The 26,069-nt window shown below is 46.2% G+C and overlaps 2 protein-coding genes across 2 annotated transcripts in view; both read right to left on the reverse strand.

Moving 5' to 3' along the window:
• Window positions 1–1,809: 1,809 nt before the first annotated feature.
• LOC308116985 (5-hydroxyisourate hydrolase-like) lies at window positions 1,810–12,195 on the reverse strand. Its single transcript, XM_080475546.1, has 4 exons — window positions 12,126–12,195; window positions 4,448–4,620; window positions 4,239–4,374; window positions 1,810–2,958 (listed from the first exon to the last, which is right to left on the reverse strand). The coding sequence occupies exons 1-4, from the start codon at window positions 12,162–12,164 to the stop codon at window positions 2,869–2,871; spliced, it is 438 nt and encodes a 145-aa protein (XP_080331672.1). The 5' UTR covers window positions 12,165–12,195; the 3' UTR covers window positions 1,810–2,868.
• Window positions 12,196–13,447: 1,252 nt separating this feature from the next.
• The window catches only part of LOC308116983 (mitochondrial inner membrane m-AAA protease component AFG3L1-like), a 29,430-nt gene continuing 16,808 nt past the window's right edge, over window positions 13,448–26,069 (reverse strand). The window contains exons 6-16 of the mRNA XM_080475544.1: window positions 25,168–25,292; window positions 24,808–25,075; window positions 24,458–24,595; window positions 24,234–24,387; window positions 24,024–24,131; window positions 17,018–17,143; window positions 16,797–16,907; window positions 16,035–16,150; window positions 14,821–15,021; window positions 14,533–14,727; window positions 13,448–14,404 (exon numbers count right to left, since the gene is read on the reverse strand). Coding sequence (XP_080331670.1) covers window positions 14,177–14,404; window positions 14,533–14,727; window positions 14,821–15,021; window positions 16,035–16,150; window positions 16,797–16,907; window positions 17,018–17,143; window positions 24,024–24,131; window positions 24,234–24,387; window positions 24,458–24,595; window positions 24,808–25,075; window positions 25,168–25,292 — 1,770 coding nt within the window. The 3' untranslated portion in view covers window positions 13,448–14,176. The remainder of the gene's footprint in view (window positions 14,405–14,532; window positions 14,728–14,820; window positions 15,022–16,034; window positions 16,151–16,796; window positions 16,908–17,017; window positions 17,144–24,023; window positions 24,132–24,233; window positions 24,388–24,457; window positions 24,596–24,807; window positions 25,076–25,167; window positions 25,293–26,069) is intronic.

The following is a 26,069-nucleotide window of genomic DNA, read 5'->3' on the forward strand; positions in this document are numbered from 1 at the left end:
CGGTCCGAAGGGCCCACACCATTAGTTTATTTAAGAGGAGACTAAAAAGCTTCCTCTTTGATAAAGCTTCTCATTAGGAATAAAATAGGAGCACTAAGTTCAGCTGCTCTAGGCCTAGACTGCTGAGGGGATTTTCTCTCTCCCGTTAATGGGAGGAACTCTACATTTGGAGCTTCTGTTTCTTGTCTTTCTTTCTTTCTCTCTGTGTAACAACATTACTGGAGCCACCAGATCCTGACAGGAGGGGAGCAGGATCCAGGGGATCAGACCCAAGACTCCCAGAGTGGAGTTACCACGGTCCTACTACCCGACCCCACCACAGCACCGGGACCCCACCGCAACGGCACGGCCCTTAAACTCCAGACTGAGATTGGTTCATCATCAGACCAACGCTCATCATAGATTTTTCTTAGTATTTGTACTTATCTGGCCTGTCTGCCACTCTCTCTCTCCCTCTTCTATTCCTCTCTCTCCCTCTTCTATTCCTCTCTCTCCCTGTCCTATCCCATGTACTTCTCCCCCCAACCAGTCTAGGTGGATGGCCGCCCTTCCAGAGTCTAGGGTCCGCCCCATGCTTTCTTCCTGAAGAGGGAGTTTTTCCTGGTTTAAACTGTTGCTTGTTCCATCTGCTGCTCTGGAAGGTTTAGTTGGGTTCTGTTGTTCTCTATCATTGTAAGAGCGCTTTGAGATGTTTGTTGATGTGATTTAGCGCTTTACAAATAAAATTGAATTGAATTGAATTGAATAGAGGGACAATAATAACATGTGAATGATCTTGGGTCTTATTTTTCACCATTCCAACATTCCATAGTGACTTTCTGCTCCTTTCACTTTATTTCTGGACGTGTCTGAATCAAAAGCTTCAACATGGAGGAATGGAGGTGTAGAATGATAGAACGCTGCTCTGCAGCCGTTTCCATGGTAACCTAGGTAAACACTCTGATTAAAGTTCTCGTTCACATGAAGCCATTAAAAGGCTCATTTTAGCTCTAAAAACTCCAAGTTTCATTTCCAGTAGTTTGTAGTTTGTTTAGTAGTTCCTGAGGAACCAGAAGTCTGGCTTCATTAGAAAGAAGTTCTGTGGTTATAAAATAATATTGGAGCGTCTCGGAGCGGAGCAGAGCGCCCCCTGCTGCCTCACACTGCCTTGCTCAGCGGCTGCAGCTCCTCAGCCGGCGGTCAGAAGGTGAAACAAGACCTGGACGTGACGTTAGTTATAATCATGTCACCATGAAAAGTGGTAAAATAAACCACAATGGAAAACTGCTTCTAAATTCTATCTGACGTAGCTGAATGACAGGTGGAGCTCTGCAGCATCTCGAGAGCCGCGGACCCGCGAACGCGGATTAACACGAAGCAACTGTGAAACAACCGTGATAGAACTAAAGGTCACTTCCTGTAAGCCTCCCGACCCACTACGGACCGCCTCCAAGTTCTACTACAGCCAAATACGTGCTGCCACGTTTTGTGACGTTCATCCCGTTTTGCCACGGGCTACTGAGTTTCTCTTCCGTGCCGTGGCAAACTTTTTGAAAGTTTAAAAATCTGGCACAGCACCCACGGAAATCACTACCTGTTACGTTTGCCCATCCCGTCCCCCTGCGTTGTGTCACGTCCATCTCGTTTTGTCCACGGTGGCCTGAAATGGGGCTGAGGTGGCTGCTGGGAATATAGTGTGAACGTACCTTTAAGACTCACAGGAGCCACCTGTGAGACGCACTCTCTGTCTTGCAGACAGCTTGAATGGACTCTGCATGATCCTGTGCCTTGGGACCCAATAAAATACTCCTGACAGGAAAACCTTGTTTTAACAATTTATTCCAAACAGCAACAACATATTCACGACAATATCAAGGTGGGGACCACAAAATATCGTCCTGTGGGCCGCAATTGGCCAGAGGGCGGCGAGTGTGATACCCCTGCTTTAAACTCGTTGAACAGACCCATCAGGGGCTTATAATCTGTAAAGATGGTAAAAGTGCGGCCATACAGGTACTGATGAAAACGCTTCACAGCGAACACTACAGCTAAGCCTTCCATCTCCAGCTTTGAGTAGCCTCCTTCAGCGGCTGTCAGCCAATAGGCTTGTCTGTACAATCTGTCCAGCTGTCCTGTCCCATGCTGTGGGCAGGACAGCTCCCACACCGTATGGAGAGGCGTCACAGGATAACACAACATGGTTGTCCGGATCAGAGTGTACCAGAAGGGGTGCAGAGTGGAACAGTTCGTTTACCTGATTAAATGATTTTTCCTGAGCTTGTTGCCACTGCCATGCACAATCTTTGTGTAACAATTGGGAGAGAGGGTCAAGCACAGTAGACAGGTCAGGTAAGAACTTCCCATAATGATTCATTCAGCCCAGAAACGAGCGCAGCTCTGCAACATCCTTTGGGCTTGGAGCTGTGATCTGGTGGCCCAGGTAAGTAACTTGGAAAACACACTTACTGCATTTCAGATGCACTGGAACTACTACATGTTCAGCCTCATTAATTAACATCTTTATTAATATTGTGGAGTTTTGAATATCACGAGATGATCAGAAATATCACATCAAAAGTCCCCAAGTGATCCTCATTTTGACAACAAATGTCTTGATAATTTGGAGATTAAAACACATTATTCAAGAACAAAATAATTTTCGGGAAGTATTTGATTTATTAAGTTATTGAGATCATTTGCGTTTTTAATAAACAATCATTGATTAAAATCTTTTTCAGTCTGTTACGATGAATGGAGGATGTAGGACATCAGAGCAGTTCATAACTACCTGAACACATCAACAGCTGGAACTTGAATAAGAGCAGGGTCTCATACTGTTTCTGTGTCAGCAGCTGCTACCGCTAATGCTAATGCTAATGCTCAGACCCTTCAGCTCCCCCTGTAGGTGCTGTAGGAGAAGCGACTCATCAGCAGAGGGAGGTGAAACTTCTGTTCCGGCTCCGTGATGTTGAACACAACCTGGAAACACAATGAATTGGTAGTGCAACGGTCTGCTCAGGAATCCCCTGGCACAGTTCAGTAACAGCACATTCAACTTTATTACTCATTTCAATGTGGCTTATTATTGCATTTTTGCTTTCTGTGAAGGTGTTATTTATCTTATTACATCCAAATTTAAATTATTTCAGCAAATGTTGGAATACAAATAAAGTAATCATTAAATTACATAACATTGTGTTCGTTTCTAAGAACTCTGAGGGCTCTTTGGAAAAATGATGATTCAATAAACAACTTATATTTTTAGCAATGTTTTTAAACATACATATAAGAGACAGGAGACCAAATACAAATATCAACCTTCAGCTGGATTACCAACGTGTTGTAGCAGACAGTCTAACTGAGGGTTTCTCTCAGATTGTCATTCATGCAACCCTCTATGGGCTACGTTCCAGATGAAAGTACACAATATTCCTACATAACATATTTCACTGTATAAGTGTATTCTCTGCAGGGCCAATACCTCATTAATTTCGATATAACACAAGAAAACCAATGATCACATAATCCAACATCACTTCTTGAGACATATTTGAATACGTGAATGTGATGCAGTTTCTGGAAGGCTGCTTGTCCTCAACATGAGTCAGGAAGAATCAGGAACGAACACCACATGATTTATGTATTGATGTTTGTGAAATGCAAATTTAAAATAGACCTTTGGTTAAAAATTTTAATAGAAGTAACTGCTGTTCCTGATCTATCCATGCCGATCACACCATTTTAATTATGTTACTACACATCAAGCAATCAATAACCTTAGTGCTAGAAAGTTGCACGGACCTCAAAGCTCCACTGTGAAGGTGAATTTATGAAAGCTGCAGAAGCTGTGAGCTATGATGTCACGTCTTCAAAAAGAGTTTCCCAAATCAAGCTCAAAGTTGAGTTCTTTTGGTCATTTAATTGGATTTTAGCTTTGAAAATGGCACTAATGTTTATTTGAATGTCTGACGTAGTTCAGGTTTTGTGAAATGATAATGAAATTAAATGCGAACAATGAGAAGCATTTGGAGTCATTCCAAGGTTTTCAGGGTGTCATTTGACAGGTCAAACTGTGCTGTACGTGGCCCCGTTGGACACACTTATCTCTTGCAGCAACAGGAAATTGTATCCAAACGCACCAAGATTATTATTAATAACCACGTCCTCAAACTCTGACAACATACTCACAGTATTAGAATCACTATTCTGAAAACATAAAGTGCACACTCCCACTGTGGTGGTGTTTCTAATAATCTCACCTCTACATAGGGGTAGAAGGAGGTCTGACCCAGACTGTCCCAGTACGAGCCCGTCTCGAAGCGCAGCTTGTACATGCCAGGGCCGAAGGCTTCTCTTCGGATGAGTCCGTCACAACGGCCTTCTGCGCCAGTGCTCCTGAAAACCATCTAGAAGTCATGAAATCCCCTGACGTGAAGGAGGAAATGAAGGCATGAGCTTGTGAACGTACCCGACACTCAGCATGGTCCAGATCATCAGCTTGGTGTCCAGGCGGTGCAGACTGAGATCCACCTTGGAGGCAGGGACGCCGTCTCCAGTGTTCAGCACGTGAGTGGTCAGAGGGCCTGAGTCTGCTGCCGCCATGATGGACACGTGTGGAGAGCGAGGACCTTCAATCACCTTCTGAAAGCAAATACACCTTCATTCCTATCACTTCCTCTCGTTCGCTTGGGATTCCTTCAAACTGCGTCCACAGGCATGAGAACGACTGAAAGAGTCTAAAAGCTTTAGGAAATAACTGACCCATTTTTATAAATTATGGTTGGTAGAGCGGGCGTCTCCCAATCGGAAGGTTGCAGGTTTGATTCCCATCTCTGCCTGCCTACATGCCAAAGTGTCCTTGGGCAAAACACTGAACCCCGAACTGCCTGGGTGAATGTAGTGAGAGAGTGAGTGGTTGTTGGTGGTCAGAGGGTGAATGCAGTGAGAGAGTGAGTGGTTAGTGGCTGTCAGAGGGTGAATGTAGTGAGAGAGTGAGTGGTTGGTGGTGGTCAGAGGGTGAATGTAGTGAGAGAGTGAGTGGTTGTTGGTGGTCAGAGAGTGAGAGAGTGAGTGGTTGGTGGAGGTCAGAGGGTGAATGCAGTGAGAGAGTGAGTGGTTAGTGGCTGTCAGAGGGTGAATGTAGTGAGAGTGAGTGGTTAGTGGCTGTCAAAGGGTGAATGTAGTGAGAGAGTGAGTGGTTAGTGGCTGTCAAAGGGTGAATGTAGTGAGTGAGTGGGTGGTGGAGGTCAGAGGGTGAATGCAGTGAGAGAGTGAGTGGTTAGTGGCTGTCAGAGGGTGAATGCAGTGAGAGAGTGAGTGGTTAGTGGCTGTCAAAGGGTGAATGTAGTGAGTGAGTGGTTGGTGGAGGTCAGAGGGTGAATGCAGTGAGAGAGTGAGTGGTTAGTGGCTGTCAGAAGGTGAACGTAGTGAGAGAGTGAGTGGTTAGTGGCTGTCAAAGGGTGAATGTAGTGAGTGAGTGGTTGGTGGAGGTCAGAGGGTGAATGCAGTGAGAGAGTGAGTGGTTAGTGGCTGTCAGAAGGTGAATGTAGTGAGAGAGTGAGTGGTTAGTGGCTGTCAAAGGGTGAATGTAGTGAATGAGTGGTTGGTGGAGGTCAGAGGGTGAATGCAGTGAGAGAGTGAGTGGTTGGTGGTGGTCAGAGGGTAGATGTAGTGAGAGAGTGAGTGGTTGGTGGTGGTCAGAGGGTGAATGTAGTGAGAGAGTGAGTGGTTGGTGGTGGTCAGAGGGACCACCAAAACCATTTGTGAGGGAATTAAAGCCACAGTATGTAATATTATTCAAACAGATTTGATTGAAGCAGTGCTGGGAGGGAGGTATGACTGACCTACTATCACAGGACTGCTATTCACCTGAACCCACGTCTTGCTGAACCTCAGTCTCAGTCCAGTTTTTCAGAGCATGTATTTCTCTGGAAACCAGCAGTATGTCAGAGCCTTGATGGCTGTTAAACTGGCTGGACTGAAGACAAATGGGATTCTACTGTGAGTTTCTCCAGCCATCTGACTGACTAAAGTATGACATCCTGCACCTTTTACTCTTCTAATACAATACAATGATTAAACATCTGCTGCTGCTGGGGGTTTATGCTGCTTGTGTATTCTGCCCTCTAGACGTCCATCAAAATGATCATGAGAGGAAAAAAGAAAAGATGCCAAATACAAAGTCAGTGTGGTGTCCCGTTTAACCCCGTGGTAATGTTACCACGAAGGTCAAAATTGTCTTGATGTAAACAACATGACAAAAGCTACTGTCACAGCAACATACATGTACTCCAGCCACGCCCAGTGCCCAGTACTCCCCAGCCCCCAATTTTCTTATAACAAATGGAAGGTAAAAAAAACCTTTTTTTTATTATTAATAATAATAATAATAATAATAATAATAATAGAGGGAATCTCGGCCAGCTCAGTAGGTAGAGCATTAGACTCTCAGTCTCAAGGTAGAGGGTTCATGTCCCCTGCCGGGCACCACCTTCCTGTGGGCTCTCCACCTTCCTGTGGGCTCTCCACCTTCCTGTGGGCTCTCCACCTTCCTGTGGGCTCTCCACCTGCAGGAAGGTTCTTAATGGGTCAATGTGATCTGGGTGATGGTACTCAGACTGACACCCCCACAAAGGTCTATCTAAGGTGGATAATGTCAATAATCAAACTTTGCCTTTAGCTCATTGAATGACAGAGTATAATCCTCATAAACAATCCCGCATTTCTATTATGCCCTTGTTCAGCCATGTTTTAAAACCCATATCGTTCTTTGCCGGGGTGAAGCGATCATTACCCCAGATCAGACCGAAACAGGACAAACTCGGAGAGTCACCCAACAACTTTAGTGCTACATGCTAAACAGCCATAGTGTTTTTTACAAAAGGATTAGTAGTGCCTTTCTTTAATGTTTTAAAAGAAGCTGAGTATAGGTAGCTATTCAATGGCAAACCTTTTGAGGACCGTTTTTCAATTTCAAACCAGGGCATGGAAACATCTTCAGAAAACCATGACATTGTGGCCCTCAACTTAGTAGCCCAATAATACTATACACAACCATAACCCCCCCATCCTGAAGAAGATGTAAGAGGGAGAGTCTGAGTCTTGGCTTCCTATTGTTCCAGACGAAATTGGAAAGAAGCTTTCTGGTCTTGGGGAAAAAAAGGAGGAGCGGCTAGTGGAATTGATTGAAAGATAAATAAAAATGTAGGTAGTATAGTCATCTTTACTAGATTTATTCTTCCCAATATAGATAGAGGGAGTGTTGTCCATCTCGAGATCTCCTCTGTCACCTCAAGAACCATGGACCCATAATTGTCTGAACTAAGATTACTTACCTTTGGAGTTATTTTGATGTCCAAGTACTTAAATTCCTCCGTAGGATTCACAAATGGATGAGATACTAACGGTTTCTTCTTCTCATTTCCATTTAAAAATATAATAGATGACTTTTCTTTGTTCACTTTAAACCCAGAGATACTCCCAAATTGATTAAACAACTCCAAGAGAGACGGTATCGATTCTGCAGATGTGATAAGAACACAATAGTATCATCAGCGTACATTGCTGTATTGTGTTCCAAGTCCCCAATCTTAATATCACAAATTAAGGGGTGTGATCTGATCGCTATTGCTAATGGTTCCATGGCTATTACAAAAAGAAGAGGTGAAATCGGTGACCCTTGCCTTGTGCCTCGAAACAACTCAAAAGGCTGAGAGATGAGACCATTAGTAGATACCATAGCTGAAGAATCAACAAATAAAATTTCGACCCATCTACAAAAGTAATCCCCAAATCCAAACTGCCTAAGCCCCTTGAGCAGCTAGGGCCTTTCGACTCGGTCGAACGGCTTTTCGGCATCCAGCGATAATATTGCAGTATCAGGGGACTCCTCACACTCTCCTCACGTTGTGGAACCGTTGCCGGTAATGGCTGGTAGAACCCTCTCAAGTCTCATGGCTAGAACCTTAGCTATAATCTTTGCATCTGAATTGAAAAGTGATAAGGGTCTATAAGAACCGCGATCGGTTGACACTTTGCCTGGTTTTAGAATACGAGTGATCAGAGCACGACGTACCAAAACAGGGAGGCAACCAGTTTTAAAGGATTCCAAATAAACATCTAATAATGGGGCTATTCATTTTGTTTTAAATAATTTGTAAATATCTATCGGAAGAGATGTCATTCAAATTTAATTCCCTCTCCAGTTCTGTTTTTATACCCTCAGACATACAGGGAATGACCAATCCATCCAGAAAATGGTTTTGGTCTACCTGGTCTCCAGGGCTGTCAGAAATATTACGGGGTTTATAATATGAGACAAAAGGTGTTCTTCACTTCTGTGGGATCTATGGTTATTCTCCTTGTTCGTTCCTAATTACACTGATGGCTCTGCCTGATTCAAGCTCGCAGTTTACCCGACTTTTCACCCTGATCATCAAAAGGTTGTTTCAGTCTTACTTCACCATCCTCAGCCTTCAGCATGGAGAGCGCCTCATATTTTGCTTTTAGAGTCTAATTTTATTCATAGTCTGTTTGAATTTGTTAAATTTAGAGCTGGTGAAGCTTCTCATTTTCCTCTGATATACGTATGCTTTAAAAGCTTCCCATCTAATGGCTGCAGATGTTTGATTCATATTTATAAAGAAGTCGAGATCAATATGTTCTCCTACAAATTTTATAAAGTCAGGATCCTGTAGCCATTTAGGACGCAATCGCCAATTGGCTGAATGTCTATACATTTGTCCGATGTTGTAAAATAGTGAAGTTGGGGCGTGATCCGATAAAACAACACTATCACTAGAGATGAGAAAATTAAAAAAGAACCTATTCGGGAGTGTGTTTTAAATACTGCAGAGTAGCATGAGAATTCCCTTTTGTCGGGATGTTGAGTCCTCCAAGGATCACAGAGGTTCAGGTCTTTCATGTATTGTTGAATTTTCTTTCCTGATTGGGACTGGGATGTATCCGTCCCTGCCGAGCGATCCAGTTTCAGGTCTAAAGCCTCCCGCCAATATTATCTTACCACGGAGGGTGGCCAACAACAAAAATAAATTCTAAACAAATGCTGGGTTATCATCATTGTGGCTATATATATTAACCAAATTAATATTTTCTCTCAGGAGAGTTCCTGGAACCACCAAAAATCTACCAGTGTTATCATAACTAGTATTGTTTATTTGCCTGGCCATGTCCTACGTACTATCATCAAGTCCTCTCGGAGCAAATGAGTCTCCTGAATGAACACTATTGAAGACTCACGTTTGTCCATCAGACGACACTCGTATCTTGGCTGGGTAGATTATTCCGTAACGAAGGTTCATCGATCTCAGCTGTTGTTCTGCCCGGTCGAAACCCCTCCTGCATCGGTGGAGATCCGCTGACAGATCCGGGAAGAACATGATCTCTTGACCGGCGTAGAAAACTTTGCCTTTGGCCCTGGAAGCAGACTTTATCCTGGAAGTTTAAAAACTTCCCGATGATGACTCCAGGTGTGACTGATGGATTCGGTTGCGTCCGGCAGGGTAACCTGTGTGCTCTTCCAATGAGAGGAGGACTCGGGAATGTGGCTGGTCCCAGCACCTTGGGGGGAGCCACTTCTCCAGGAAAGCTACGGCATCTTTTCCCTCCATCTTCTCAGGCACGTTAACTTTCTGTAGGCTGGAACAACGAGAGCCGTTTTCAAGCTCGTCAAGTTTATTTGTGAGGAGAGTCCCAGCCTTGCCTTTCTCCGAGTTAAGCATAGCCTCTACGGTGCTAATGCACATTTCTGCTTCATCCATGTGCGCCGAGAAGTCCTGCACGTCTCTCTTAACATCTTGAATCGCTTCCTGGACCACAAAGTCATTTCTGATCCCGTCAAGTATCTAAAACATCCATGTTTTGGCCCGATCCAGTTCGTCCACACGAGGCACGGGGCCCACAACACACGCCGCGTTAGCTCGGCTGTTAGCATCTGAGACGTTGTCTTCTTCTCGTTGAGAAAGGTGTGCTTTAGGATTGTTCCTCCTCGGCATAATGTCGCAGGTATGCAGTATTAAGTCGCCACAAATTAAAGTTTTCACTGTTTATGCGGTGAAAGGAAAGTTTACAGGATATTTCTAGAATATCGGCAGGAGCTCACAAAAAGACGTGTGCTCAGTTCAGCGCCATAACCACGCCCCCTACGAATGGCTGGACGTTTTTCCAAAAAGTCTGTCGACAAGTTGAGGGTCGTCAAAACTGGGGGCAAAAATGTTTATCAAATAAAGAACCCACAACAATTACAAATCTGCCATTTTAATCTGATTTGTTGAAGTAAACAAAATGATACTAATCAGAATTGCTCCCCCTCCGGCTTTCGTGTTTAAGTTTGAGTGAAACATTTGAGTAACCCAGGGACATTTCTAGTGATCCTGACCTCGAGCACGCAAATCAGTCTGCCGACTCCCACCGGCAAATTCACTGGTGCATATGGACAGAAGCTCGTAATGATTCTGTCGTGAAAATGCAACAAACTCCAATCATTTCTGGTTAGGCAAGAAGCTCCATCTTGAGATGAAACTTCACACCTGACGGAGCAGGTGCGCCACCTTGTGGATGGAGCAGGTGCACTGCCCTGTGTCGGGGAGGGAGCATGTGTGGTGCAGAAGTCCCGGTCCATGTTTTCAGCATCTTTGAAAAATAATGAGCCTCAAAATGACCCTCTGCTGATTGGAAATTGTCATTATCACCTCTGCACAAGAAAAACTGGGATTAAAAAACAGGGCTGCCAGAGAAACGTTTACTATGACCACCTCTGAATCATATGCTATATTATTAATCTCACATATTCAAAGAGCATTTCAAACAAAAGTGTAATCACATTGGGTGCTGATTAGTAAGCAGCCGACCAGATGAAGGGCTTTCATTTCTAATGAATGGTCAATTAGAAGTAATGAATCAAGTGAGCAGGATTACTACTGCAGCAACACATCATCAGTAGGTAAAACTAACCTGACTCACGGCAGTCTAATCCAGCTCACGTTCCCTATTAGTGGTGAACAATCCAACGCTTGATCACTTCTGCTTCTCAATGAGAGGAAGAGTCGACATCCAAGGATCTAAAAGTGACGTTGTTATGAGCGCTTTGCCGCCACAAGGCAGTTCTCCTGCAGTAACTTCTGACTCCTGCTCAAAACCCAAAAGTCAGAAGGATCATGAGACTCCGCTTTCAGCGTCTGGATTCATTCTGAAACTCAAGAGGCCTGGCTTTCTTTTATTTTAGTGGTAACATTATTGTATTTGGTTGTAATATGTCGACGTACTTCAACTCGTCTTTACTTTGTTAACAGATTGTAAATAATCACTATCAGACAAACATAGAATGAGCTGAGTGGCGCGGCAACGGCGCGGCAGCAGTTGCTTGCGAGTGCAACAGTTTTCTTTTCATATCTTCATATTGAGCAGATTTGACTAAAACCTTCCACACAGTCTAGTATTTCAGGAAAAGTAATTGGCCACCCTTGCTATTAAACCAAAATAATTACTGTTCCACTGTCAGCTGGAGAGTAATCCAATGGAGGTGGGAAATGTTTTAATTCAATCATTTTATCAATACGTGAGAGTGTAGAAGTACAATTACTGACTCTAAGGCCAACAAGCTGATTTTATTCCTGCTGCTCATATTAGGAGATACATGATTCAACATCCTCCTCCTGTGTTACAGGTATGAAGTTAATCAAAGACATCTGGATGAGTTTATGCAATATTAACATCCTTGGTCAGATTTTAAACACTGAGCTAAAGACTTAAAAGAGCCGCTCACTCAGCTGCTAGATGTTCCTGAAACTGCATGTGAAGTTGAAGCTGTTCTAACTAAAACGATCATTCGGATCAGAAAGGCTGGGCATTCTGGGAAGCGCTTGACAACACCACCATCAAAAACAGAGAGGAGTCAGACAACCAAACAATAGGCAGATTCAGCTTGAGTTAGAAATCAACCACCAGTCAGTATTTTTGTGCTTCAACCTTAAAACAAAGCTTTTTATCCCAAACTGATTCTGCACAGTTTAGGTGAAACATCAGCAGCTCATCCCAGATCAGCACAGGAAAGATCAAACATGTTTAAAAGACTTTAAATCTGTGGTCTCAAGACATTAACACAACCTCCAGTTAAAGTGTTTTGTCACCTCACGTGTGTCTGTTCCTCTCCGCTGAAGCAGCTTCATTCACTCCACAACTCCTCCAACCAGTTGTGTCAGCCTGCACACGCTACCCAGCATGCACTGCAAACACAGCCAGTGTCAAAGGTCGTCCTGAATGGAGCGAATCATTACAACGGAGCGTGTGCAGCTGAGCTTCAGGCAGCAGCTTGTGGTTCACCTGCTGATTATAACTGTGCACACATGATAAAACTACAGATTCAATTAAAGTACAAACAAAGGGATGTAAACAGAAGCTGATCAAAGGTCTGACTGAAGACCTTTTTTAGTCTAGGAGTTATTTATTGATATACTTTAATTGTCAGATGTACCTGCTACATGCTGTTGTAGCAGTTCTACTCACAACTACACTCAAATTTGATCGCCGAGTCTTTGGCAGCGCTGAAAGGAGACGCCTCAGTCAGGTAGGTAGAGGTCACTGAGGTAGAGGAGCGCCAGAGGAAGCCAGCATTCTGCTGGCTTCCTCTGGCGCTCCTCTACCTCAGTCTGTCTGCACTGGGAGATTTCTCTTCTCCAACATTTGCAATTAGACTTAACTCATCACTGGCCATTATGAAATGTAGTATGAAAGGAACAGTGAGCGTATGGAAAGGTCTTAACAGAACAACAGAAAAACCTCTGGAAATGCAACCAAGCAGAACTTTTGTCTTGAAGCTCCAAGTTATCGATCTTTGTGATTTTACTTTTTCATTCCATTGTTCATTGTGTGTTCTATAATCACTGGGTGAAAGATGTCGGCTTCTGAAAAAAATCATCATTCTTAAGTAAGGGGCAACTGAATATTACTTTTTTTCTTCTGGCTGTTCCCTTTCAGTCATGGAGGCGTTTCTGATCATTTAGGGTGTCGTGTTGAAGAAATCTTTTCATTTCTAGGATGGAACCAAAATACATGAATGAATTCTAGAGTCTCTAAAATGTCTTTCAACTGTCCAATGACGATCTGGAGGAAGTGTTTTATTTTGTAAATCACAAGATGTGAGTATGTGTGCAGACTGTATGAGTTTATAGTAACATATACCAGGATACACCTGGACAGGTGAGGGCAGGATACACCTGCACAGGTGAGGGCAGGATACACCTGGACAGGTGAGGGCAGTCTGTCACAGGGCCGATATGTAACTGTCCAGCTTTATTTGGAAAAATAATCCACAAAGTGGAAGAGCAGGACCGAGAGCCTCAATGCTGCTACCCTGTGGTCAAAAAAGGAATTACTTTAACTCACATATTGTACTTTTAGGTCAAACGTTGGGCTTTGTTCTGAAAGATGAGGATCAAAAAGAGTGAAGAAACATGAAATGAGAAGTTTAGTGATGTTGGATACACAAGTTATCACCTCCTTTTTCAAGACAAATACAAGACAGGAACTCTTAAATAAAGCCAGAGATACAAGTTTGTGTAACAGGAAGAAAGTGTGACCTGCAGGAAACCTCCAAGATGACTGAATCCGGCCCTGCAGACGAACTGTGTTGGTTTCCTTCCACTTGAATAAATATTGGGAGAAACCTTTGAAAGGGACTGAACACTGTTCCAGGCTAGTTATCAGAAAACAAAGCTCACACAATCATGTTGTTACACTGTAAATTCAGACTTGGTCGAGTTTATTCTGACTGGCTCTAACTACGTAGAGAGTCAGAAAACTGAATAACTTCACTTTAAAAATCCACTTGAAGCAGTAAAAATGCTGTGAGGACTCTACAAACTGAGGTCACAATGAGATTTCTCTCTGACATCATCAAGCTGAAAGTCGGCCTCTGTATTTCCCAAAGTTATAAATAAAAGTAAGTTCAGTGGACTGTGTGTTGGTCTCCTGAAGGATGCGACTTAAGGCGTTTGTGGAGGAAGTCAAGGCTGCTGGCGTCCTCGAAGACCGGACGGTGGAGTTCCACCCTTCGGTTTATTTAACTTTCTCTCACCTCACAGATCAAGTACAGACACACTTCGTGAAATTATTGTCAATGATGTCTTTTAAACTGAGCGTGAAAACGTGAACCGACTGGCCCACGTGGGCTCCTCAGTCTTCAGATGGCCTTCTGCTTGTCCTGAGCCGGGCTGGTCTCCTCAGGCTCCGCCCCCCTCTCCTGGTTCCAGTCTCGCAGGCCCTCGGGCAGGCTGGTGTCCTCCTCAAAGCTCCCTGTGCCCTCCACAAACTCCTCGTACGTGGATTTCTCTTGGAAGGGCCTCGGGCCCAGCAGCTCCAGCATGTCAGCTTTGTCCAGCACCTCCCTCTCCAGGAGACGCTGCCCCACCTGAGGACGACAGGAACCATCTCTTTAAGGAAGAGCTCAGGTCCACCTGCAGCACCTCATTTTCATTTGAAAGAGACACAGGACGTCATTAAATCCTCAGAGAGTTCCGGTTGGGGTTAGAGCCTCACCTTCTCCACCAGCTCCTTCTTGTCCTGGATGAGCTGCAGTGTGTGAGCATACGCCCGCTCCACCAGCTCTCTCACCTCCTGGTCAATAAGTTCTGCTGTGGCCTCGCTGTACGGCTTCTCCATCACCATCTCGCCCTGCCGTGGTAGGTCGAATGACACCTGCCCCACCCTATCGCTCATGCCGAACTGCACCACCTTAATGTGGAGCAGAAGGTCAGGTAAGACTTATGAGGAAGAGGCTCAGGTGTGTGTGTGTGTGTGTGTGTGTGTGTGTGTGTGTGTGTGTACCTGGGCGTAGGCAGACTGCGTGATCTTCTTGAGGTCGTCTTGAGCTCCGGTGGTGATCCTGCCGAAGAAGACCTGCTCGGCCACCCGGCCTCCGAGCATCATGCACATCCTGTGGAACAGCTGCTCACGGCTGTACAGGTACTGCTCTCTGGGCAGGTACTGAGCGTAACCCAGACCCTTCCCCCGGGGGATGATCGACACCTGCGCGCACACACACACGCACACGCACACACACAATAAAATCAACAATTCTATTGTGGACACAGAGAGAGAGAGACAGAGAGACACAGACTCAACACAAGAGAATCATTCAGTTGTAGACGGTGAACAGTTTTATAAAAGCACTGATTGTGTTTGATAGTGAGTCTGTGACGTCTTCCAAGGATAAACTGAGTTACCTCTGAAAGACAAACCCAGCTGACAACAGTTTACATTGAGTGCAATACATTTCTTTTGTTATTATGCAAAGAGTCTCTGAGTTTGACTAAGCGACGGCTGATTAAATGGGATTTTGAAAGTTTGTTAAGCGGGCAAACTTCTGGGTTTGGTGAAAAGCTCACATTGAATTTTGGATGTGATTTTAAAAAACAAGTTGCTCCAGTGCCAGGCTCCCTCCTCCAATCCACACCTCAAACAGACGTCATGATGTCATTGGTGAAATTTATGTAAATTATTATATGCATATAGCTGTGACTTAGATATGCATGATGTAAAAATCTTAACTGAATTAGCCTGAATCTATCATTTATTGTGTCCATTTTTGAGCAGAGATGTTACCACAGTTTAGGATTCGTTCTGCTCTGCTCTGCTCTGTCTGCTCTGCTCTGTCTGCCATTTGTGTCTGGATCTTTCTGGTTTTTGAGAACTGACTTGAGACAACAAGAGTTTATACAGGAGAGATGGTTTTCACCAGTGGGCGTCTACATTATACAACATTTTCAAGAGAAAAGGATCAAATTTAGTGACATGGTGGTAGTATAATGAGAGCAAATACACAGAAGCTCCGACATCCCTGTTTCATGAAACTTCCTCCAGCTTGTCTGTGGAGATTCACCCTGAATTTGCAGAGCATGAATACACAGTGCACAAGAAAGATTCATTGCATTTGTAAGTTTTACGGAACACTACATTTGTGATATACTGTATGGCCCCGGTGACGGACTCTGATCCTGCCTGATTGAGAACCTCCTTGTTGAGATCCTGCCTGTCTTCACCTTGAGCAGAGGGTCGGCGTGCTTCAGGAACCAGCCAACTATTGCGTGACCGGCCTCATGATACGCTACCGTCTTCTTCTCAGTGGGCTGCAGCACCTGAGTCTTCTTCTCCAGACCTGGAAACAGGGAACCCAACACACTTTGTCAGAGCAGAAGTGCTACTCACACACTTTTTTAAGTTGTTTGGCTGTTCCAGAAATGCAGCAGTACATCCCATCTGCCAACACTAGATGTCAGTGTTTGACCACAGAAAAACCTCCAAAACCCATTCCACAGACACCAGTGACTTCCAGGTGTTTTATCCTCTTCCTTTATGGACAGAAGCAACCTACACTCAGTTCTGACTTATAGTCCTGAAAATACTGTATATTCACAACTGAAAAATAGAAAAGTGCTGCAGGGAAAGGCGAGAGATTGATGCAAAAGTACAGATTATGTGGTTTGTGCTTACAATATCAGACATCAAAAAATAACACAAAGTAAATAGCAGCTAGTTGCTAACAAGTAGCTAAAAAGACTCTACATCAAACTTTCTAAATTATATATTGATCACTCTCAAAGGTTATGCAGAAGATGGTAAACTAAAAGTTTAGTGAAAGAGTAGTGAAATGATTATTACTCCATATTTGAATGTCAGCAGATCCAAGGATTCAACATTTCTACAAAAAACAGTAAATCCACATTCAAAGCTTAAAAAGGGGAATCTGTGAGAACTGAGAGGCAAAACAGGCCGTTTTCATCCATTCATGATGCCACACTGACCTCCGATCACCCGGTCGATGGCCTGTTCAAAGTGCTTGGCGCTGACGGCCAGGTTCATGTGTCTGGCGGCTATCAGCGCCGCCTCGTTGCAGACGTTGGCGATGTCAGCACCTGATTGGTTCATGCAGAGAGTTGTAGAGGTTAAACAGTGTCTTGGAGCTCTGACCAGTCAGCTAAACCACTGTAATTATGGGATAAGCGAGGAGTGATCTTTAACACACCCGTAAATCCTGGTGTAGCGGCAGCCATCTTCCGGGCCAGACCATCTTTGTCCAGGTTGGGATCGAGTTTGATTGGTCTCAGGTGGACTTTAAAGATGGACGCCCTGCCTTTAATGTCTGGAGGACCTGAGAAGTAGAGTTAAATCTTAAATCCTTGAGCATCTGACTGTGTAAATCTTGAAAACAGAGTGGCCTGCCAGGCTGTAAGCAGTCCTGCTTGCTTTACAAGTTTCCCTGCTTAAGATAAGATATCCCTTTATTTATCTCGCATGTGGAGAAATTTGCAACACACCAAGTATTAAAGCGTCACAAAACTTTCAAGAAAGCTCAGTGAGGAACCCTCAATGCAATCAGGAGAGTCGAAGCAGGGAGAGACCTTAAAACAGGGGTCTCAAACTCACGGCCCGCGGGCCAATTGGGCCCACAGGCCGATATTTTGTGACCCCCACCTTGATATGAATGTTATCAAGTTATATTAGTGCGGGGAGTGGATCTGTGACGTTACCACTCAGCCAGCTCCCGCCCGCCGTCCTTCGTCAGGGCTGATGGTCGGAGCTAGGCTAAGCTAGACTTTAGACTTAGACTTTGCTTTATTAATCCCTTAGATCACACGTGTCGAACTCCAGGCCTCGAGGGCCGCAGCCCTGCACGTTTTGCATGTCTCCCAGCTTCAACACAGCTGATTGCAATGAGCAGCTCGTTATCTGGCTTTGTGCTGAATGTGATGATGAACCATCAGGACATTCAGGGGAGGGAGACATTGAAAACGTGCAGGGCTGCGGCCCACGAGGATCTGAGTTTGACACCCCTGCTTTAGATGAATCTGTCAGGGAAATTGGGAGTTCCAGCAGCTTAATAGAAGAGGAGCAGCACACAGAGGATAACAAGTGGCAAAAACAATTAGACTCCTAGCAAAATATAGTGCAAAATATATAAGATAACTCTTAACTCTACACCGGCTACATGCACTCAATGCTTGCAACAACAGCACAGCGTGTAATGAACAACCAGACAGTAGTCACCTCTTTTGAGCTCACCAGCCAGATACTTTCTACCATCTATAAATACCACGATCGGGCACAAAAAGCAGGACGACTGCTACTGGTTGCAGCAAGATGCCTGAAGTTTGACAATGAAATGTATATTGTAGTGACACGCGTCAACCAAATCAGATCGAAGGGCTTAAGGCACAGGAAGCTCTGTACTTGTTTAGGGGAAATAGTAAGAAACTATTTTACAACTGCTTTAAAATTGTAGCGAGCCTTATTAAAGGAAACTCAAGAAGTTGAGCTTATCTAACATACCTGCTGTAAGTGGCATAGGCTTTTATTTTGACACTAAAACCAACAGGAACACCATGGCAGGAGGACACAAAACCTTCTTCACTCCCGGTTGCCAACTTACAACTAATAAACCAAACTAAACTAGATGAACTAACTAACGACATGAACTCAGCAACAAAAACACAACACAACCATTACCAACACTACAAACCTAATATAACCCCAATAATGACATCTAAAACACCACCAACAAAAACACCCACAATGCATTGCAGCGATCAGCTCCGTGACGCTACATATCATTAAAACGGCTGATATATGCAGGAGATCAGGGTTTAATAACCATGAGTGTGAGTGGTGTGGCTTTCAATGTCATTTAGTTGTTGTGTAATTCACCATTGTGTCTCATTGACTGATGAGATGCGCAAGAAGTGTGGTGGCACTTGTGCTTTCACAGCTAACTAGCACAGCTGACTAGCACCGCTGCCTGCAGCAGCGCGAAGAGGAGAGCTGAGGGCGTAAGCCTCTCCCTGTCAGTCCAGCCTTTTCACCGGTAAGCCCTATGAAGTACTCCCCGTGGTGACACATGGTAATTGGGTGCCTCGCAGCGCCAAGCAAAACTACAAGGGACTCGTAGGAGATCTGGCCTCGAGACGTGCAGCATGCAGGCCCACCGGCGTGTGGCTACGCCCTGGTACTCATGATTCAGATCCCCAACTATGGGTCAAATAGTTCCACTGCCTTGTGTATGGTTCGGGAGACCCCAAGGATAGGGGAGTAAACCCCGACAGAAAATCAGGAGTGGAGCCCTGTAGGCGGTTGATCAAGCCCTGCAACACCTTCCGGCAGCTCCTGCAGCCACAATGGCACCGACTGTATCGGCTTGCCTTTCCGTCGGAACCTCCCAGCAATGCAGAGAGGGAGATCCTGGCAACTGGGCACTCCAAGGTCTCCATACTACCCGCCCAGGCCTGTACCTGGAGAGTTCACTACAGCTTCGCTGCCTCAGCTTAGGCACAATACGGGGAGCAGCAGTCTACCAGCTATAAGCTCAGGCTCATTTGGCGTAGAGCTTCGCGCTAGGGGTTACTCTCATCGGTGGGAGGAATTCTAGGATTCCATTGGGTAGTCACCGCCCGCTTCAACCTGGGCAGCCCCCAGACAGCGAGATACGACCCCGCCACAACCTGCTTGCTTCATCGGGTGCATGGAGCTTAGACAAAATCGACAGGCAGGTTGTAAAACCCAGGACCAGGCAAACAAAGACATCAGAAGAAAACGCCAGCTCTTTGAATAGCAAGCTGGAACTTGAGGACCATGTGTCCTGGATACAACGGCGACCCGCAGGCCATAGACGACCTAAGGAAGACCGCCGTCATTGACAGAGAACTCAACCGTCTCTGTATCGATATCACCGCCGTGCAGGAAACCAGACTGGCAGACAATGGATCACTGCGGGAATGGAACTTCAACTTCTTCTGGCAAGGGAAGAAAGCCAACGAGCCAAGAATGCATGGCGCGGGCTTCGCAGTGAAGAACTCCCTGCTGTCCATCATCGAGCCCCCAACAGTGGGGACAGAGACTCTTGACCCTGAAAATGTCAACAACAACGGGCGTGGTCAACCTTGTGTGTGCCTACGCCCCGACTCTGTGCTCTATTGCAGATCAGAAGGACCAGTTCTATGACACCCTTGATTTGATTGTCCGAAGTGTACCCAACAAAGAAGCACTCTTCATCGCGGGACACTTCAATGCAAGGGTGGGTGCCGACTGAGAAGCCTGGCCCTCAGTTATCGGACACCATGGGACTGGGAGGATGAACGAGAATTGTCAAAGACTCCTCGAGCTGTGCTCCTTCCGCAACCTTCCAGTAACAAACACCTTCTTCGAACACAAGGACCAACTTAAATTATCCTTGCGTCATCCAAGAGCCAAACACTGGCACTAACTGGGCATGATCCTGACCAGGAAGAGAGACCTGAACAACTTAAAGAACGGAGCATGCACAGCGTGGACTGCGACACGGACCACATCCTCGTCCGTTTCAAGATAAACCTCGCCCCACGCAAGATGTACCACTCATAGGCCAAGAGTCTTCCACACATCAATGCCAGCAGAGTTTTCTGCAAACTTTTATCCCCGAGGCTCCACTGCAGATGCAAAGTGGGAGCATGTGCAAAGCGCCCTCAACTAATCAGGGCTGGAAACTCTTGGAAAGAAGGTGCATCGAAACACAGATTTGTTCCGAGGCAAACTGGGAGGAGATGGAAACCACTGTAGAGGCAAAACATGCTGCCCGCCTGGCACACGAGAACAATCCGTGCCAGGCCACGAGAGACGCACTCAGGGCCGCCTGCAATAAGCACCAGCAGACAGCTAGATGCTGCACCAACGACTAGAGGATCCAGGCCGATGCAGACTTCAGCAATATAGGCAGCATGTATGCAGGCATCAAGCAAGCCACGGGCCCGATTGCCACCAAGAGCGTCCCACTAAAGACCAAGTCGGGCGAGAGCATCACCGACAAGAAGAAGCAGATGGAGCGGTGGGTAGAGCACTACCTCGAGCTCTGCTCCACACGACCGACACAGTGTTGTACACCTTCAGCCAGCTGCCTCTCCTGGACAAACTGGACGACGAGCCCACAGAGGAGGAACTGAGCAAGGCCATCAACTGTCTCTCCACCGGGAATGCTCCCGGAGAGGATGGCATTCCCCTGGAGGTGATCAAGGTAGGGAAAGAAGTGCTCATAGAAGACCTGCATGAACTGCTCTGCCTGTGCTGGAGAGAGGGCTCCGTGCCACAGGACATGCACTGGACCAAGAAAGTGTCTCTCTCCAAAAGCAAAGGCGACAGAAGCGACTGCAACAGCTACCGGGGTATTTCCTTGTTGAGTATTGACGGCAAAGTCTTCACCAGAGTCATTTTGGCCCGCCTGCAGGTCCTTGTGGTGCAGGTGTACCCTAAGTCGCAATGTGGGTTCAGGGCAGGCAGGTCCACCAATGACATGATATTTTCAGTGAGACAGCTGCAGGAGAAGTGCTAAGAGCAAAACAAGCCACTCTTCCTCGCCTTCATAGATCTGACAAAGGCGTTCGACCTCGTTACCAGAACTGGCCTGTTCCAACTCCTGATGAAGATCGTCTGTCCCCCAAAGCTGCACTCCATCATCAAATCATTCCACACCGACATGCAAAGCACGGTGTGCTACAATGGAGCAACATTTTGCACGTTCCCCATCAACAGCGGAGTCCACATAGGGAGTCAGGAGCTCAATGCAGTTGATCAGTGCCAGTACCTGGGATCCACCATCAGCTCGAACCACTCCCTCGAACCGGAGCTTAGCTCCAGGATCGCCAAGGCCTCGGCAGTGATGTCCAGGCTCCACAAGAGGGTGTGGGCTAACAACAACCTGACAGTGAACACCAAGATGCAGGTATACAGAGCCTGCGTCTTGTCCACACTCCTCTACTCCAGCAAAACCTGGACACCATATCCCGCCCAGGAGAGGCGACTGAACAGCTTTCATCTTCGACGCATACTGGAGATCAGATGGCAGGACAGGATCCCCAACACTGATGTGCTCGAGCAAGTAGGACTGCCATCCATCTTCACCCTTTTGAGTCAGCGCCGTCTTTGCTGGCAAGGCCGAATACCCAAGGACCTACTCTACGGTGAGCTCTCAGGATGTTCCAGACCCCGAGGTGCCCCCAGCTGTGCTTCAAAGACTTCTGCAAAAGAGATATGAAGAGTGCAGGAATCAACGCGCAGTCCTGGGAAAGCCTCATGGAGTCTCGGGACTCCTGGAGGGCCACTGTGCACAATGGCACCAAGCAAGCCGAGCAGGACCACACCGACCACCAGGGGAAGAAGAGAGCCGCCCGCAATCCAGAGCCGCCCGCAAGTCCAGCTCAACAGACCAGGCAGCAACGACCCACACCTGCAGCCTCTGTGGCAAAGACTGTCGCTCCCGCATCGGACTTCAAAGCCACACAAGAAGATGCAGCGACCGGACCTGATTAAACCTGGTGCAGCCCATCGTCTCGAGACGGAAGGAGGCCAACGAATTCACCATTAGTGACAGTTAAGAGAGCATTAGCCTATGTGGCTGTGAGCATCAGCATGAAGCAACGTTCCTCCACATGTAGTGATGATGGGCACTCTATGCTGTATTGGTCATAAACGCTGCTTTGCACACACTGGTGGTTTTGATGACTGCATTTATTGAAATGTGGCGCTCCACAGCTCGGCGGTCTTCCGACGGACGACCGCGGAGCTGTGGCCGCCCGGAGCTCACAGTTTCGGACGGCTGCAGAGCTGCAGCTCAATTCCACATTCTTTGGGCCACTATTGTGACGTTACATCCCTGCGTCGTTCACAACCCCGCCTACATTTTACCGTACTCTCTGTAGGACCGACCAACACAGATGGTGTGAGTGCGCTTAGCCTTACCATACCGTACCGTCCACCACTGCGCTCAGGGATGTACTGCAGTGGGGCCGCAGCTCAAGGAGCCGCAGTAGAGGAACCAAAGAGCTGCGGGTTGCATACCCCTGTTCTAGACATTCTGAAGGTCTCAACTGCTTCTTCTCTCAAGACAAATGTGGCTCAGATATGTGAGAAGAAGAGCTGCCAAGTCTCTGGCAGCAAGGAGGAGGCAAGAGAACCCATGTTCAGAAGAACCGTTCATGATCTTCATTCACTGTTCTATTCATGTTCAGGACACTTCATGTTCAGACTAAATCAGAAAAACTATTAATAATGATGTTTGAGGATTTTTTGTGGAACCCCAGCCTTACCCCACCCAGACTCTGCCTCCAGCGGCCCCCAGGTACATTGAGTTTGAGACCCCTGCTCTAAAGCTAGACCGGCCTCCTCCAGGTGCTGGACTGGACACCTGTGGTAGGAATGGCTCCATTAGCAGAGGATGATCTGGAAAAAGAACTTTCTTATGCTACACTGGTCGAAAACAGTCTTATTATTGCTATGGGATGTCGTCAACTGTTAAACAGCAATGGAATACAACGCAAATAATTTGACAACTAGGACAAATAAGAGCAATATATCTGTCCATCCTTTCTTCTCTTCTAGCCCTCCGCTCTACCACCGTCTACCCGAACCAGGGTGTTACTCGCCGACTCCCCAAACAACGGTTTGTATCCCACCCCAATCTATGTCTGTCTATCCTATCCTTTCCTCTCCTCTATCCCCCAATCTATCTCTGTCTATCCTATCCTTTCCTCTCCTCTATCCCTCAATCTATCTGTCTATCCTATCCTTTCCTCTCCTCTACCCCTCAATCTATCTCTGTCTATCCTATCCTTTCCTCTCCTCTATCCCTCAATCTATCTCTGTCTATCCTATCCTTTCCTCTCCTCTATCCCACCAATCTATCTCTCTGTCCATCCTATCCTTTCCTCTCCTCTACCCCCCAATCTATCTCTCTGTCCATCCTATCCTTTCCTCTCCTCTATCCCACCAATCTATCTCTCTGTCCATCCTATCCTTTCCTCTCCTCTACCCCCCAATAAATCTCTCTGTCCATCCTATCCTTTCCTCTCCTCTACCCCCCAATCTATCTCTCTGTCCATCCTATCCTTTCCTCTCCTCTACCCCCCAATAAATCTCTCTGTCCATCCTATCCTTTCCTCTCCTCTATCCCACCAATCTATCTCTCTGTCTATCCTATCCTATCCTGAGCCGGAGACAGGGACAGTTTTTACCGATGTAGATCTGTCTATCAAAGCGTCCTGGTCTCATCAGAGCAGGATCCAGGATGTCTGGTCTGTTGGTTCCAGCCAGGACCACCACGTTAGTGGCTGTGTTAAATCCTGCAAAGAGAACCAGACGGGGATCATCAAACTTCAGGTCAGTCTGAAGAGGGTTTCATTGCGTGGACTTGCAGGACCAGGAGTCCACCCTGTCCAGCCTACCGTCCATCTCCACCAGCAGCTGGTTCAGAGTGTTTTCCTGCTCACTCTGACCCCCAAAATTCCCGCCTCCTCTCTTCCTCCCCACAGCGTCGATCTCGTCGATGAAGAGGATGCAAGGGGCGTTTTTCCTCGCCATGGTGAACATGTCCCGGACCTTCGGGGATGAAATAAACCTCAGTGTTTCACTTCTTCATTGTATTGATCAGGTGACTTCTTTTACTCACTCTGGCCGGACCGACGCCCACAAACATCTCCAAGAACTCGGACCCGTTGACGCTGATGAAGGGGACGTTGGCTTCTCCGGCCGTGGCTTTGGCCAGCAGAGTCTTCCCGGTCCCGGGAGGTCCGGACAGCACGGCGCCCTGAGGCACCATGCCAACACTTTACACTCAACTCATTGGATGGTTTTGGAGAATGATGAAGACCAGAGTTCATTCATAAACACTACCTTTTCTACGTATAATACCAGGGCTTGAATTTCAATGAAGAATTGCGGGAATCACGCATATTTTTGTCAATTCCCGCAAATCTGTCTTTCATAGTGTGAATTTCCTGCATGTGTGTGTGTGTGTACCTTGGGGATCTTGGCTCCCAGGTCCTGGTACTGCTGTGGGTTCTTCAGGAAGTTGACGAACTCTAGGATCTCCAGCTTGGCCTCTTCGCAGCCGGCCACGTCCTTGAACTTCACCTCGATGTTGTCCTTCATCATCTTGGCCGTGGACTGGCTCATGCTGAAGGGGCCCCTGCCCCCCCCGGCCCCCCCTCCCATTGTCCCCCGTCGCAGTGTGAAGAGCAGGAAGCCAATCAGCAGCAGAGTGGGGATCATGCTCAGGAGGAAGGAGCTGCAGAGACAAAACCAGGATCCAATCATTTTCCAGTGATCCAGTGCTCACTTCAGAACTCAAGAGATGGTGTGTGAGAGCATTAAGCTCACCCGTCACTCTCAGAGCTGTAGACCACAGCGGCCCGGTTCGACGGCTCCAGGCCCAGCTCCACGTGAGCTGCCCCCAAGTTCCTCTCAAAGGTGTCCACACTGCCGATGTTGAACCACACGTAACTCTGAGGGCCACACAACACCCTGGACATTACTTAGAACTCAACACAGGACAAGCAGGAACACATGAAGATCAAGTCTGAGTATCGATAAACCACACGGTTAATAATAACCACACAAAGAATGTGTATCTCCACACGAGTTCGATCCAAACCTACAAATTTTACATGGATGTACATGTTCCTATTGCATGGAAATGAGAATGGAAGCAGAATGATGCATCTTACTATAATCGGCTCATTTAGAGCAAAATAGTTGGGATGTTATGAAAGATAAACCAACAACCCAATAATGTGTGAATTATTTGTAAATGTATTTAAATGACAAAAACACAAAGACAATTTACCTTAATGTCAACAAGGTGTGCAAAGGAAGCTTTGTATTTCAACATCACTGCTCACATGACTGCATCATTTTCTAATTCCTGTCAGCTGATCACCTGTTTGAGGATTCATTAGTTTGGGTACTAAACTATCTTATTATGAACTTAAAACAAACAGATTTTCCTTCATTGAAGATAGAAGATAGAAGTCACTCGTGCACCTCCAAACTTCATTTTAGGTTCGGCCTGAAGACGATCACTACGCGTGCTGAAATTCTGGATTCCTTGTATGAGCTTGAATGAACTGTGTTCACAGACAATGACTCCTACCAGCGTTTATAATTCCCAGACTTGTTGCATTCAGACATTTCTTCAGATTTCAATCCACTGCAGGGAACCTAATTGTTTTACTGTTTTGCATTTAAATAGAATCATAAACCCTCATATTATTTACTTCTGA

Source organism: Lipophrys pholis, assembly GCF_963383615.2.
Source record: "Lipophrys pholis genome assembly, chromosome: 11".
Taxonomy (NCBI): domain Eukaryota; kingdom Metazoa; phylum Chordata; class Actinopteri; order Blenniiformes; family Blenniidae; genus Lipophrys; species Lipophrys pholis.

Bases quoted from the DNA above. Each gene is read 5' to 3' on its own strand.
- LOC308116985 (XM_080475546.1), bottom strand. From the start codon at position 12,164: ATGAAGCTGCTTCAGCGGAGAGGAACAGACACACGTGAG. The intron at 4,621-12,125 runs GTGACAAAACAC...ATTTGCTTTCAG, and splicing joins GAGGAACAGACACACGTGAG to AAGGTGATTGAAGGTCCTCG. The intron at 4,375-4,447 runs GTACGTTCACAA...GATGGTTTTCAG, and splicing joins TGGACCATGCTGAGTGTCGG to GAGCACTGGCGCAGAAGGCC.